The sequence below is a fragment of the Oryzias latipes genome, chromosome 14, assembly GCF_002234675.1.
Source record: "Oryzias latipes chromosome 14, ASM223467v1".
Classification (NCBI taxonomy): Eukaryota; Metazoa; Chordata; class Actinopteri; order Beloniformes; family Adrianichthyidae; genus Oryzias; species Oryzias latipes.
The window spans coordinates 19577424-19593247 of NC_019872.2; the positions used below are offsets into that span (position 1 = coordinate 19577424).

At 39.5% G+C, this 15824-nt stretch overlaps 1 protein-coding gene across 1 annotated transcript; it reads left to right on the forward strand.

The window, feature by feature from the left end:
- The first annotated feature begins 4067 nt into the window (after nt 1–4067).
- On the forward strand, nt 4068–11491 carry LOC101166075 (potassium channel subfamily K member 4). The gene is made up of 7 exons (XM_023962757.1): nt 4068–4188; nt 4413–4701; nt 8332–8443; nt 8532–8692; nt 8784–8970; nt 10211–10353; nt 10448–11491. Exons 2-7 carry the CDS (start codon nt 4501–4503, stop codon nt 11039–11041), a joined length of 1398 nt encoding a protein of 465 aa, XP_023818525.1. The 5' UTR covers nt 4068–4188; nt 4413–4500; the 3' UTR covers nt 11042–11491.
- The last annotated feature ends 4333 nt before the right edge of the window (nt 11492–15824 follow it).

Genomic DNA, 15824 nt, shown 5'->3' on the forward strand with positions numbered 1-15824 from the left:
CCTACATTTTTTTCTCTGAAGATAATTGTTAAACTATTTCTTGAAACCAAAATTATGGAAAATGAATATTTTTGGAAGAAAAGTCATTAAACTGAGAGAAAAGGTTGTTTGTATCTATTTGTAAAGCTTTAAAAAAAGACAGAAGGTTAGGGTTTGTGAACATAAGGCAACAAGAAAGCAAGTCAGGAGTACAGATGAGCAGAAATTAAAGATTTGAATTTGTTCTAAAAATATTCTAAGCTCTAAACAATCTGATAATGAAAAGTTTGGCAAAACAACAAACATGCAAATATGTCAATAGAGCATGCATCAGAGAAGCAGCTCATCTGCAGCTCATTCTGCACCATAAATCTGGTTATAGTGAGATTTTATCTGGAGTTATTTGCAGTTGTGTGGAAGACGTTGCAAAATAAGGACCAAAAAGCCACAAAAACTAGTGCTTTACATCCCTCTGAGCCTTACCCACAGGGAAACATGGTGGTGGCAGTATCATGCTGTGCGGATGTTTTTTCTAATGCTTGGGTGGGGAAGACCCACAGACCTTAGGAATATGGATGGAGGTCAATTCAGAACAATCCTGGTCAAAACATTTTGAAATTTGCAAAAAATCGGAGTTTAGCTTTTAATAGGGTAGAAAAGCAACCAGTTCAGATTGAGGAACAGAAATCCTTTTTAGATTTTAAAGAAACATTTTTTTTAAAGAAATTTGTTGTTAGAACTATTTTACACCTCGTGGTCACATAAATCCCAACAACATACATTTAGATTTGATGTTTTAAGGGGGGAAAATGCAGAAAACAATGCTGATGGATCAGGAAAGTTCAAGAAAAAAGTCAAAAAGAACATTTTTGGTGATCTTGTCAGTGAAAATGTTTGTTGGTGCATCTCCTTCTCATTGAAGGTGCGCTACCTCTCATGAAAGAAGTTGCAGACGTTTGCTAACCACTCAATTTCCAGTACAAGAAGCTCCTGTGTCATCAAAAACGGCTGAAAGTGAGCTTCTCGTGAACACAAGAAAACCTAATTGATGCTAAAGTGCTCATAATAGCTGCATCCTGTAGCTTCCACAGCCCCCCCCCTTTTACTCGTCCTTCATCAGCAGGTTAATCAGTCAGATGGTTCATCATCCTCCCTTCTTCCCGTGTTTCTCCTTTCCAGATGTTTGTTCCTGGTTAGATCTTTCCCAGGTGGAGAGACGTTAACGTTTATCCAAACCGCAACACCGACTGAAGAACTGAAACGTCACAAAAAGTAAGGAAAAGCTGCATTTTCACTTTTTAATTCTTTTTGTTTTTCCATATACATAATGAGCCAGGAAGAAATTTGTGGTTCTAACACTTACAGAGAGAAGGTGAGTAAAAGATTTTGCTCTTTCATTTCTGTGTCATGATGCAGTCTGAGGAGAAGACACCTTTATGCTCTGCGCTTGGACGGTGTTCAGTCCAACTGAGAACCAACAGACAGAAGCTCTCACACAGATTGAGTTGAAGCCCCTAACTGTATTTAGTCTTAGTTTATTTGGTGAGTGCATCAAATAAACGGATTTCTGCTTCTCAGCATCTGCAGACCAGTAAAAGTGAGTGTTTTTGCAGCCAAGGAAGAAGGAGGCTAAATGTGAGGTTTATTTTTGTTGCTCTTTTCTGATTACATTTGATTGGAACATTGCTGCAGTTTTACCTGCATAAATCTTTATTCCTAAAGCTCAGGATGCATCAGCATATTTGTGCATAGTCTATAAACACATTAAAAGATGGTTGCCACCATGAACTAATCTGAAATGCTGAAAGAATGGCATTTTCTGGGCTTTAGACAGATTTTCTTTAACCAGTTTATGGCCTAAAAATGGATTAAAAAAACTTCCTTTCTGTGTATCTCTATATTCTTCTTTGTTTAGCGTAAAGCAGTAATATTAGAATTAAGCTAAAATTTTGAGCTTAGAAATATTTATTTTCTTAGCAATTTAAAAAATGACAAATCTATTGACATAACGTTAAGAATGTTTTTTTCAATTATACCCTCAATTTAATAATTTGTGGCCACACATTTTTATTTTGTGCACACGAGTGAACATTTTGTGACCACAAACCAATATTTTATCAGCATTTTGCATTGTGTCTTCAATTCTATTCAAATCAATTTTATTTTTTAATAACATTTTATCAGCTACTTTATTTCCTGTAGTTTTTAATGGAGGGGTATATTATTGGCTCCTTCAGTCTCTTTAAAATATTCAGCTTTAAGCTAAATTTTTGCATGATTCTTCTTAAGTTTAGCAAGTTTGATTAATAATTTTGTAAAAAAAAAAATTGTATTTGTTAACAGTAATTGTTAGTGGGCTCAAATATATTGAATTTGTGTTGGTAGGGAACAGGAAAAATAAAAAAATTAAAAAATGTTGGAAACTTTTTACAAAAGTGATTTTTTGAAAAGTTTAGGATATGATACTAATCCAGTATAGTCCAGTGAGATAACTGTAGCTGATTTCTTCTTTGGGCTTTTTTCTTTGTTCTAAACTGCACTTTTTGGTGCAACAGTAGTGCACTAAGTGTCTGATGTTGCAGCATCTTAATTCGCCAAAAACTGCTTTTCCCCAACACTGACGTGTACTCTTTTATTCTGAACCCGGAGCGGTAGCTCCCGGGTTCAGCCAAGTGTGCAGAGTCTGCAAACCAGCTGCAATTAAAGCTCAATGACTCTGAAGAATTGATCTCACGGCTTCAATGATTGCTGCGCAAATGTGTTATGTGTCCCGTCCCCTCCGCTCTTTAACGCACACAGATTAACACGTGAACAGAGAAGAAGCAACATCAGGGACAAAGACACTCCTCTGCTGTAGTGAATCCTCTGCAATGTTTTTTTTATTTGTGGTTAACCACCAGCAGCAGGTCGGACTGGAGTCCAGCTCCATCACACCCTCCACTTTCCTTCACTGGGGCTTTCTCTTTAATTCCCTCCCTCACTCTGCATAAAGCCAGTTTGATTGAATACATTTGCCTCTGTTGCGCTCAGCACTAAACTCTTACTGGATGCTTGCTGCTCTGGATTCTTGGGGGTTCTGCCTTTGAGGTAAGCACACATGGGCTGGGGTGTCTGCAGCACGGGTCAGTACCTTGGGCTGATGGATCTGGAGGGACTCTTAAGTGGTAATAAAAGAGGATCTTTCTGCTGCTGCAGCACTGTTGGTGCTTCATCTTTGTAGAGTTTCTCTTTCTCCTGTGTCTCAGCGTCTGCGCTGCAATCTGAGGTGTGTATGAAGTGGGAAAAATACAGAGCAGTTACTGCAAAGTTTATGGAATGTTGCTTGTTTCTATTTCAGTTTTCAGTTTTATGAATAAACACATGTAACGTTTATTTTTTGTGCTGCTTTTATGCTAATGATTGATGAGTTACATGTTAATTCTGAGACTCAGGTTAGTGTCGTTTTCTCTGTTGGGAATTTGAGGTGTTTCATTTTGTAAGTGCACAGGATCTTTGTGCATCCCAGTCGCTATAAAACAGTGGAGTGCAGGAGTCTAGTTGGCTGTCAGCGTGTGACAGTTTATTGCACTACTTTTGGATCAGGACCAACAGATCTGCTGACTTAAAGGCTGAAATGTCCAAACTTTAGAAGATCAGAGCTTTTGCTCCTCCTTGAAAAAATATGCAATCATGCAAACTGAGCTGCTGTTGGCAGGCATACAGATTCAATCAGTTTATTTCAAAGTGGGCCAAATGTCAACAAAAAATGTCAAAGAAATTTCCAAAAGAGGTCAAAAAGTTCAAATTGCAAAAAAAAAATAATGTCAACAAAACGGTTAAAAAATTTCAAAAAGATGTCATAAATGTAAAGAAAATGTTAAATTGATCTCAAAAATATTAAAAAGATCTCAAAATGTCAAAAACTGTCAACAATCAAACAAACTATGGAAAGATGTAGAGTGTTGAAACTATCAATAAAGGCATTTGTTTTGCTGCCGAAGATGCAGGGGAATGCAGAATTTCTACCATTTGCTGACTCAAATTTTGGTTGGTTTTTAGATGAAATAAGGATTGAAGTTTTAAACAGTAAAGGCTGTGAACGTCTTTGTACCCAGTGTCCCCTGCTGCAGAGAGTGAAGGGGACGGGCTCCCCAGCGGCTACGGATCCAGAGACAGGATCATCAGAGACCACAAAAGACAAAGGCGAGGGCATCTCAGGCCGACTGACAGGTGAGGTGTTACATCTGTCACAAAATTCACGGCGCGTGATATTTATGATTCCTAGTGTCATCTGTTTGAGGCCGGTCTCACTGATGCCTTTTCATTGGATGTTGCATTTTCTGTGTCAGTACAGTAATGCCAGAGTTGATTTAAGGCCCAGTTCTGCGAATAAAAGCGGGCCTTGTATCAGGCATGTGAGCTGTGCACGTTTGCTGTGGTTGCTGATGTTTCAGCTGCAGCAGCTGGGATCCGGGCCGCAGCACCGCCTGGGCTGACACAGGGAAGCAGCGGCCAACGCCTGGACCGGGTGGAGGTGCAGCCATGCGCTGCTCTACCCTGCTAGCCATCTTTGTGGGGGTGCTTCTGTACTTGGTGCTGGGAGCCGTGGTGTTCCGCACCTTGGAGATTCCCAATGAAAGAAAAATCCAGGAGGAATCTGAGAAGCAATTGTCCAGAGTGCGGGAGCACTTTCTGGGGAATTTCTCCTGCGTGGAGCCAGAGAGCCTGCTGGATTTTTTACAGGTACAGCAGATCCATTCCTTGCAGCAATCATCTTACCATTATTTTGAAATGTTAAGGAAAAGCTTTTGTTGCTTAATCTTCCCATCACTGACCTTTATTTTGTTAAAACAAAAAAGGAAAAGCCCAAATCTACCTGTTTTAAAGTTGTTCAGTCAGCTAATATGTTTTCATTTACCTCTGGATGTCTCACAGTCAGTTTATGGTTTATGATTTTAAATTGTTAAACTGTTATTTTATTTTCAAAGGAAACATTTGGGACTTCTTTATGACTTGCGTTTTCTTTTTTTCATTCAATCAAACCTTTAATCATCTATTAATATCTTTTCACCTGTAATGAGAGATGTCAAAAATCTCTTTTTTCCTTTACAGTAAAATTCCTTTGTGCTGTATTTACTTTTCTGACTTTACACATGAAGCACTTAGCGATTTGTTGTCACATGTTATTTTTAACTGAACAAACTCCGAACAGGTGCTGATTCTTCGGGGGTGACTCCTGTAGCTCTTATGGGAAGTCTGCATGCTATAAATATTCGTTTGATACATAACTGGGTTCCGCTCTGGTTTTGGCTGCCTGAATCTAACTTCAGATTTGTGGCGGTTAGAAAGGCACGCAAACTTTTGACGCACCTAAGCGCAAGCGTGCAACAGGTGTGATCCGAGTAGCCATGAAAGCAGATCCATCCATAAACTGATGGATATGTGAGGACATGCCTGTCTTCACTCCAAAATGGGCCTTGTAAATTACTGTTTTATTTTGCAAAATGATCCTCAGATGCTGACATTCACAAAGAGGTAAAAGTGACTTCAGGATAGTGATCCCTGCTGACCTTTGAAGGAAAGTGGATCTAAACAAGGGTTCTAAGGGAAAATGTTCTGTAATTCGTGATTGAAATACCGTATGTGTGTTTTGGTGAAACAAAGATGAGAAATTATAATTTTATGTTAAATATCTATTATATTTTATGAGTTTTCTATTCTAAATGACATTTTGCTGTTTCTCTTCTGCTGTTGATCCTTCCTCCAGTTTTCAGATTCTGCAGAAATCTTATACCTTGTGTGTAAATCAAGCTACATTCCAGCTCACCACTGGTCTTGTTCCCACTCTCTTCAAACAGCAGCTGTCTCTCCACCACCATACAATACATGGCTGCTTCAAATCCCACCGACTTCAATTCCTCTTGTCCAATTTCCAACCTACCGTTCCTTTCCAAAATACTTCAGAGATTTGCTGCATCTCAACTTTGTTCTCACCCAACCAAAAATAACCTTTATGAGCAATTCCAGTCTGATTTTTGTCCTCATTGCGGTGTGCAAGCTATCATTCAAATCTCTAAAGACTTTCTCCAAGTAGATTCTGGTTCACCTGCCCTCCTCATTTCTATTTACTTGAGAGCTACTATTGCCCACTCTATCCTTCTTCATTACTTTTCCTCCTTTGGTGTTACTCACACCCATTTACAGATGTATTCAGTCAGCTTCTAAACCCATTTTTGTCCCTTTCGGGGTCACCGGGTTGCTGGAGCCTATCCACTCTATGTACCCTGCCTAGCTACTTGTGGGCGAAGGCAGGGCCACAATCACACAGCCATACACACTCAGATTCAAACCTACCTGCAATTTAGAGTAACCAATTAACCTATAAAGCATATTTTTGGATGGTGGGAGGAAGCCGGAGTCCCCGAAGAAACCCAAGCATGCACGGGGAGAACATACACTCCACACAGAAAAGTCCCCTAATGGGGGGTGCAGCCCCTGCACTGTGCAGTGGTCAGACTCACAGCAAGAAGACCGGTGGAGGTCCCGGCTGGGGGACCTGAAACAGAATCACCAATGAGGGGGGCCTTCTGTGTGGAACTCCCATGTCTGCCCGTGCATTCATGGGTTTTCTCCAGGGTTTATAGATTATCTAGCTAAAAAAATTTAAAACCTAGCCCTGCTCCACCATTTCAGGTGTGCCCCAAGGCTCTCTCCTGGGGTCCCTTCTCTTCATCATTGATGGTAACATCATCTGAAAACTGAATTTCATTTTAGCTGTTCTGCAGATGACAAACAAGCCTCCTTCAACCCTCCTCCTCTATCAACTGAAGTAGAAAGAAAAATGAAATTCTGATTGTCACCAAAAAATCCTCACATTGTAAGTCAAAAGTCTCCGTTGATATTGTTTCTTACTCATTCTCCCTGTTCCTTAAAGCTGATAAAGCTATAATGGGTCTCATCTTTGACACCACCCTGTCATTAAATCTCACATCTCATAACACTCTTATACAAAAAGTAGGTGGAGGAACAAGCAACATTTATGAAAGTAACTTTTCCCAAAAAAAGTTGTTTTTACTTTATTGTATTATTTACTTTAACTTTAGGAATTAAAGGATAAATGACACTTCTTTCACTCAGCTGGATTTGACTGTTAGCATCAGCAGATAATTGTAATAAAAATGCTAACTATCAGCATTTAAAGATTTATAACAGTAAATGTCACTAACATAGTTCAGCTTTGACTTTGCAGCCCTTCAGTGCTCCCAGCAAACTGTCTGTTTGCTAAAACAGCGGTGATGTGTTTCTGGCTTAAACAACATTTACTTAACAAACATATTATCTGCATATATTATCTGCATGGGGGTTAGCACTCTCACCTCACAGCGAGAAAGCCTGAAATTTCGTCATTTTGGATTTCTTAAGAAAACCTTCTATCCTTGGCCTTATTTTGTCATTGTTCAGTCAATTCATTCAGAATGATTGAAAATAGACTGTAAAAAAGAATGTTTTTGTTTTATTAATATTATTATATTTTTCATTACATTATATCAATCAATCAATCAATCAATCAATCAATCAATCAATCAATCAATCAATCAATCAATCAATCAATCAATCAATCAATCAATCAATCATTCAATCGTTCAATCAATCAATCAAAGTCACTTATAAAAGCAGGAGCAACCAAAGAGCTGAACATTCATTTAAATATAAATAAAATAACTAAGCAAAAAATAGATTAAAATAAACAATAATAATAAAGGAATAAAACAACAAAACATTTAAACTATGTTCTATCCACTAATTTATTTTTATTTTTAACTCTTATTCGAGTAATTGTTTTGAGGATTACTTTTCACTTTTATGTAGGGAATTTCATTTTAAAGTACAGCTGCTCTAACTTGCATGAAATTACTGGACATTCGACAGTCTCTGCTCGGTTGGCAGATTTTCACCCCATAAAAATTCCATTCCTGCATTGATAAACTCTGTTTTTATCTCTTCTAGTTAGATTTCCCTATTGACTTGCCTACAAACAGTTGTTTCAGGTGACATAATTGTAGTTTTTTCTTTATTTGGCACAGTTAAAAGAGTGTACAAAAGCTTGTTACATTGTCTGGTTTGACTACATTTATGTAAGACAGTGGAATTTGTTGGGAATTCTTATATCTCCTGATACATCAGCGATATTACAAAACTGTTTTAAATTGGAGATGTTAAAGAAAGCAAAAATACTTCCTCTGGACCTTTAATGGATTATCATTGTTTTTAGGATTTAAAAATGCATACTTTTAATTATTTTTATTTATATAGTGTATGAATCTATTTTTGGAGAGTCTTTAAACAACATTCATACCTTATGTTCCATTACAGAAAGTGGAGGAAGTCATCGAAGGTTTGGGGTCCTCTTCCAACGAAACCTCATTCACCAAATGGGATCTTGCAAGTGCTTTTTTCTTCTCAGGGACAATCATTACAACCATCGGTGGGCATCCAGTCACACTTTTCTCATAAGAATACGTGCATGTTAAGTTTCTTCTGATCAGTTTCTCAGTCTTTCTTTGCATGTCCAGGGTTTGGGAACATCTCGCCACAGACTGATGGAGGGAAGCTGTTCTGCATTTTCTATGCTCTGGTGGGAATCCCCATGTTTGGTATCCTTCTCGCTGGGGTCGGGGACCATCTTGGTACTGTGCTGAGGAAAGCTATTGCCAAAATTGAGCTTCTCTTCTTGGTCAGATCCATAGACAGAGATGAAATGTCTTTACGTTTACCAGAAATTAGGTTTTTTCGTGCCAGCTGATTGTGTCTTCTTTTGCTAACAGAAATGGAAGGTTAGTCCCACCATTGTGCGCGTGATCTCGGCCATTCTGTCCATACTGCTGGGTTGCCTGGTCTTTGTTGCAGTGCCTATCCTTGTTTTCCAAGAGGTGGAGGGCTGGACTCTTCTGGATTCTGCCTACTTTGTGGTTATAACTTTGACCACAGTCGGCTTTGGCGACTATGTTGCAGGTTGAAAATAACTCACCTATGTTTTATTGTCCTTTGTGCACCTATGATGTAAAAATATGGGACTTTGTCTCAGAGGTCACTGTATGTTTCAAACTGTGTTGAAAAACACACAAGGCCTTTTAAATCTCCACATTTGTGTCCACATTTGTCCTTGCGACAAAAAGCACAGTTGTCAAAACATAGAAAACTAGTTTTTTCTTGCTTTGTGATGAGATGGATTAATTAGGAAAACAAACGTTCCTTCATAATTACATTTCAGCTTAGATTAATAAATCACACAAGAACAATAACCTGTGAAAGTGTCAGTTGGAGCAAAATGCCAGCTGAGTCTCATTCATAGCTGTGTGTGGGGAGGAGGAGAACCGGTTACTGCAACAAAAACTGCTGACTGGACCGCTCTGAAAGGCATGCATGGGAATAAATTTATGTATCAGACCATCACAGCTGACACATTGGAGGAAAGCAGAAAGCCTTAATGTCGCTGCCAACAAAAACATTACAGTTTTTGTTCGGCCTTGCCCACAGGAACCATGGTAACCATGGCATTTGCTTTCAAAGCCCCCTTTTGGGGGGAATTTAAAAAAAAAATTGTATTATTGTAAAACATTGATCAGCATATTTGTAGCTGGTGTGACTTAATTGGTCATCCATAAATACAACTGTCTGTTGTAAATGCATTAAGCTCAGGAAGAGCAGACAAAGTCATTCATTATTCAAGAGGATGTTAATGTGAGAAAGTATTTATTGATCATATTATCTCTTTTACAGAAACACCTGTGTAAAGAACTGTTGGTGAAGGGATGGATGGATGGATGGATGGATGGATGGATGGATGGATGGATGGATGGATGGATGGATGGATGGATAGATGGATGTATGGATGGATGGATGGATGGATGCATATGCGGATGGATGGATAAGTGAATGGATGAATGGATGAAAACATAGCTGGGTAAAATGCATGGATGGATAAGGAATTTTTAGGTGGGTGGATAGTTGAATAGACAGGTGGATGAATAGATTTCTAGGTGGATTAGCTGATAGAGGGATATATGAATGGATGAACCAGAACAAATTAACAAAGCAATGGATGGATGGGTAAATAGATGGTTGGATGGATGGATGGATGTACAGTAATTGATAGATGTAGAGTAATGGATGGATGGATGAATAGATGGATGAATAGATGGATGGATGTACAGTAATAGATGGATTGCCTCTATTTTCTGCTCTGTTAAAGGGGACTCTGGAATAGCAGGGAGCCAGCATTGGTACAAGCCTTTGGTGTGGTTCTGGATCCTGGTGGGTCTGGCATACTTTGCATCAATCCTCACAATGATCGGTAACTGGCTCCGTGTTCTGTCAAAGAAAACCAGAGCTGAGGTGCTTCCTTCATTCTTCCTTCCTTCCTCTTCATTCCCCACCTTCACGGCTGCTACTTGTACATCGGTATAACTGTGTCAAACCTTCCTTCCAGATGGAGGAGCTGCGTGCTCATGCCACCGACTGGACTCAGAATATCCAGAACATGTCTGTGGACTTTCGCATTCCGGGAAAAATTGACGACCCCTTCAAACGGCGCAGACGAAGGCGCCGTCATGGCCCTCGCAGCCATGGTCACAGTGTATCGGCGACAGGGGCCCCTGCGGGCCAGGATGAACAAGAGGGGAGTCAGACAGAGACTGGATCTTACACGTCAACCTCCTCTTATGAGTCTGGATCCGGATCAGAAACAGACTCTCAGGCGACTCAGACCGACAGAGTTCCCGAAGACAAACCAGCCGAGTCTAAAAAGGAGGAGCCTCCATCTGATCCTCAACTGTCTCACTACTTTGGGGAGAACCTTGCCTTTATTGACGAGTCCTCAGACGCTCAGAGTGCCAAACTGAAAACGGACTCTCGCCATGGTCCGAATCAACCCAACTCTCGCCCGACAAAGAGGAGACGCCACCGACGGCATGTTCAGCGAAGAGGCTCAAGGACCAGTGATCACAACAGGAAGCAACCAAACGGAAACCCCAAACTAGCTCCAGATCTCAAGCCTCAGGAAGAGACGAACATCAATGTGTGACACAACAGAAGAGGTCAGAGGAGCTCTTGCTGGTGCAATGTGGGTAACCATCCCCCTCGGACACTTGAGATGAAAACGTGTTGCTGATGCAGTTTTCATTGAATTATTCCTGCAGCATGTCAGTGTGTTTGCCTGAGTCAGACATAAAGCCATTCTTTTCATGATTCTGTGTGGAGGTACCGCCCTCCACTGGCCTAAGGCTGTATTGCACTTTCACTCTGTCAATTGTTTCCACTCTACCAACCTGATCAAGCCTCAAACCACAGCCACTCCAGAATCCTGCCAACACACCAACATATTCTAAATATTCTCTCACTAGAACCTTTTTTTGGTATGAAAAACATTTTTATTAAATGATGTATAGTGTTCAAGCATATCCTTCGCATTTTGTCTTCCAATTGCATTAATGTTGCTCCAATGCACATGTGGAATAAATAAAAAGTTTTAAACAAATGTTTTAAAGTGTTTTACACTGTTTTCTTTGTCATTATGTTCAAACAAATTTCCAAAGTTTTTGTTTTAGTCTTGCTAAATCAACCTTAAAACTCATTGTTGTCTATAGTTTGACTCATATAAAAGTTCCATTAAGTTTGTAAATATTGTATCTCCAATTCATTTTGAAATTTTTTTACATAAAAAACTTTTTTTTAAACTGAAGGTTTTAAAATTAAGCAATTTTAGCCAATTGTTGTTTGAAACTTTGCAGATATTTGTATTTTTAACGTTCCACTTAAGCATTTAACTAAAATCAGAGTCATGACAGATTGAAACACATTCAATCTGTTCAGTCACGGATCTGCTGCAACATGGATCATCGCAGTCCCGTTTCTTCATCTCATTCACTTTAGTCGTATGACATATGCTTTCATTTTTTTATTAGGAAAAGATCTCTTGGACAGGGGTCTGCAACTTTAAAAGCTAAAAGAGCCATTTGGACCAGTTTCTTAATTACCAAAACCCACAGAGGGCCAAAAAGTCCCACCTCACTAATTGGAAAAATTCACTTAATTCACATTTTTGTGAATGTAGCTACAGTTTAAAAATGTGCTACACTAAATTATAACAATTTTATAATTTTCTTTATAGAACAATTTAAAAAACTATTTAATTTTGACAGCAGCACGTAGAAGTTTCTTTCAAATCAAAATACACCCTGTGTCAAATAAGATCCTCCTGCAGCAGATTTACTTGAATAAAAGTGCCCGAAAATTGAGTCAAACATGATATTTTCTGTCATTATGACTTTGATGCGACTTCATTCCTTTTCTCCTTTTAATATTGAATATAAAAAGCATAACACTGAAGAATCCAATAAAAAAACATTGTAGGCCTTTGTGCTTTGAGCTTATCCCAACAATAAAGCAGTCTGACAGTAAAATAAAAATGTTACCATCATTTTACTCAGTTATCTGACATGTTAGTAATCAAAAAATAAATGAATAAAATTGATTAACTAAAACAAATGAAACAAAACTACAAAAAACGTTATTTATTCAAATCGTTTACTTTTTTTTTCAAAGCCACAGGTTGCAGGCCCCCGGTCTGGGATCAATCAATCACTTTATTTGGATAAGAGTCTAAATGTCTTAACTCAAAGACCCACTCCAATGAAAATGACATCTTTTTTTCTTTTTAACATATTTACGACACACCAATTGTCCCGCCCACAACTATGAGGTGAATTTCTAATCAACTACTGCCGCTCTGCAGAAACGATGTCCTGGAAAACCAAATGTTTTATTTTGGCTAAAAACAGCAAAATCATAATTAGTAGACCACTGGGAACTCTTTGAAAATAGATCAAAAGATGATCAAAGTGGGACTTTAAACCAAGTCCAGATGCCTTTTTTTAACTTTTTCTACTATGAAACCATCCTGGATGAGTGAGGGTCTTCACAGATTCATTCATTTTCCACCGTTTTATCCCTTTCGGGGTCACGGGGCTGCTGGAGCCTATCCCGGCCACTTGTGGGCGAAGACAGGGTACACCCTGGACAGTTCGGCAGTCTGTCGCAGGGCCACAATCACACACCCATTCACTCTCACACTCACACCTATAGGGACAATTTAGAGTTGCCAATTGACCCATGAAGCATGTTTTTGGACAGATGCTTTTTCACAGATACCTGCTGGAAATGTGTTTGTGCAGATTTGATGCCTTTTCTTTTCACTCTGAAGTTTTGATCTTGACTTCAACGTCAGTACAAGTTCTCCACACATTGACATTTTTGTTTGAACACAACAGCTTTCATCTTTTACTCTTCTTTCTTTTTTATATTTAATTGGATTAGGGAATTGGGTTTCTTTTTTTTGCTACAGGGCATGATGACTGTAATGCCTGGGATTTGAACCCCCAACCTACCAGTTTCTCCAAGCATAACTTAGACTTTTTAGGTGATCACCAGCTTACAAATGCTAGTCCATGTCATCTGGAGTTTGGCTTTACAGTCTTCCTGAGATTAAACTCAGGAATTGTAGCTTTCTCAATGCATGATTCAAAACAAGAAACAGACTATAATTCTGCTTTACTTACTGATATTCCATCAATAGTTTGATCTGCAGCACCTCTACAATGCTTGAACTCTTAATTCTTCAATATTTAAGGTTGTGTTGGTTCCTTTACACATCAATTTAGCATTTTATTCAATTTAATCTATAAATATTGACATGCTGTAGTCTGCAGTCTGTTGTTGGTGGTTTTTCAGGCTTAGTAAAAATAATGATTTTTTAAGTCCAGACATAAATCTTTTTTTTTCCAAACAGAAAACTCTTAAAATTTGCAGCTCAGTCCTATTCACTTACGCAGGAGTTCTGCAGATGATCCATGTAAGTGATACTCAGCTGGAAACTTTAGCTTTTTCCCTCTGAAACCGGCACCGGAGACAAACACCGCAGCAGCACATTGAGGCTAGAGCTCTATTTCCGTCCTTTATCCCCGCTTCAGAATAAACGAAGGTTTTAAGGCTGACTGAAGCTGCCACTATTCAAAAAGAAATCTTTTTTCTTTTACTTTGAGTTCAACCAGCAGATGGCAGACAAATTCAGTGTCCATTTTTCTGTACTGTGAAACATCAAATATGACCATCTGAAAATTGATTTGCCAGTTTATTTAAAACTATTTGCATTTTTGAAAACCAGGTGGTTTCAATTCAATCTTTTTGCTTGTATTTCATCAGGATTATGCTGTAAGAAGGCAAAATATAGGTTTTTGTTTTGGAAAAGCAAAGACACAGGCGCTTTGGAAATCTGACACTTTCCTGCAGGAAATGTCCAGAGATAACGTCTCGCACCAAGATCAGCAAGTCAGGAAGGAGACGATGTGCAACGGCAGTGGGTGACCTTTTCCTGGAGGACACACACTCAGCTGCTATAACGTCATCGGCACTGCTGCTGCAGCCTCCTTGTGCTGCCACTAGAGGATCAATGGTGGGCAGCAGTGGCTGTCTGCACACTCCTGACCTGGATCCAAAGAGAAAAAATGAACAATTATTTCACAATGTCTTGAGATATTGCTACAAATATCGGCTTCTATTGGATTTTTTTTTTTTAATTTGCCTGACACCTTTATAGGTTTTAAATAAACACATATACGGACACACCTTTAAAGCTAAGACTACAACTTTGTTGAACTAGTGAAACAAAAGCCATGTAGACAATGTGGCATATTTAAAGAAGATAACATTAAATAAAAATATTATTTTGCACCTTTTTTGATTGATTAGTTTTTACACTTCTGAAAATTAAGATTACCAATTCCAACATCTCCCTATCTATAGCAGTTCTAATGATTCTATATTTTAGTGTGTTTTGTTGTGTAATCTGTGACTCACTTCTGCAGCACTACTTTTGTGCACTACAGGCACAATGAGCTGCTGTTATTTATGAAGGCTCCACCAGCCCACACCTGTCTGAGGTCACGACCTGCGTCAGGAGCACCCACAGAGACCCCAGCTGGCGCACACGCGCCCCTGAAAACGCGGACCGAAACACCCCCGTTATATAACCCAATAAACGGCTCCAAACGCGTCAAAACTCTCGTAGGTCTTCCCGCCTCCGTCGAATAACGCAGTCTGCAGCAGAAGGCTGTGATGCAGCCCCGCAGAGTTGCAGTGTCTGCAGCAGAGACTCGGTGCCCTTGCTTCAAGGTCGCAGTGACACCACCGTCACCGAGCGGGACCGCGGAGCTCCAGAGAGGGGCAAGCGAGGGCTGAGTTACGCACTCAAACCGACACCAACGCGCCAACTCTTTCCCCTGGCTTGAGTTTTGTACATAAATCACCTGATGGCCCTTTTTTTTAAAGTAAGAACTTCTCTCCTCGCTGCCAGCTGTTACTAGGCACGCGGGGGCAGACTATTTTGAGATGCGGAAGGTTACAAACTTATCACAAAATAACCGGGTTGTCAAAAGCCGTTAAGTATAATAATAATTCGGCTTCTTGATAAAGCCATGAATACATTTATTACTATGAATTCATAACAATTTATTATTTATTTCTGGAACACCTCGTGTTTCTTGATATTGCCCCCCGTACGTCCCATTGTAGTGAGCTCTTAAGCCTTTCCTCCTTGGCCTTTTTCCAGGCGGCGGAGTGCCGGACTGAGCCGCCGGGTCAGTGTCATAAGACCGGCAGCGTGACTGCATTTTCCATGGAGGTGTGCTGAAAGACCGGCAGCCGGTTATCCTGAGAGACTCAACTGACACAGTTTCAAAGAATGTCCACTGGATTGTCAGTTCTTCGGCTGAATATTAAACCAAGTCTTTATCTAAAAATATCTCATTTTT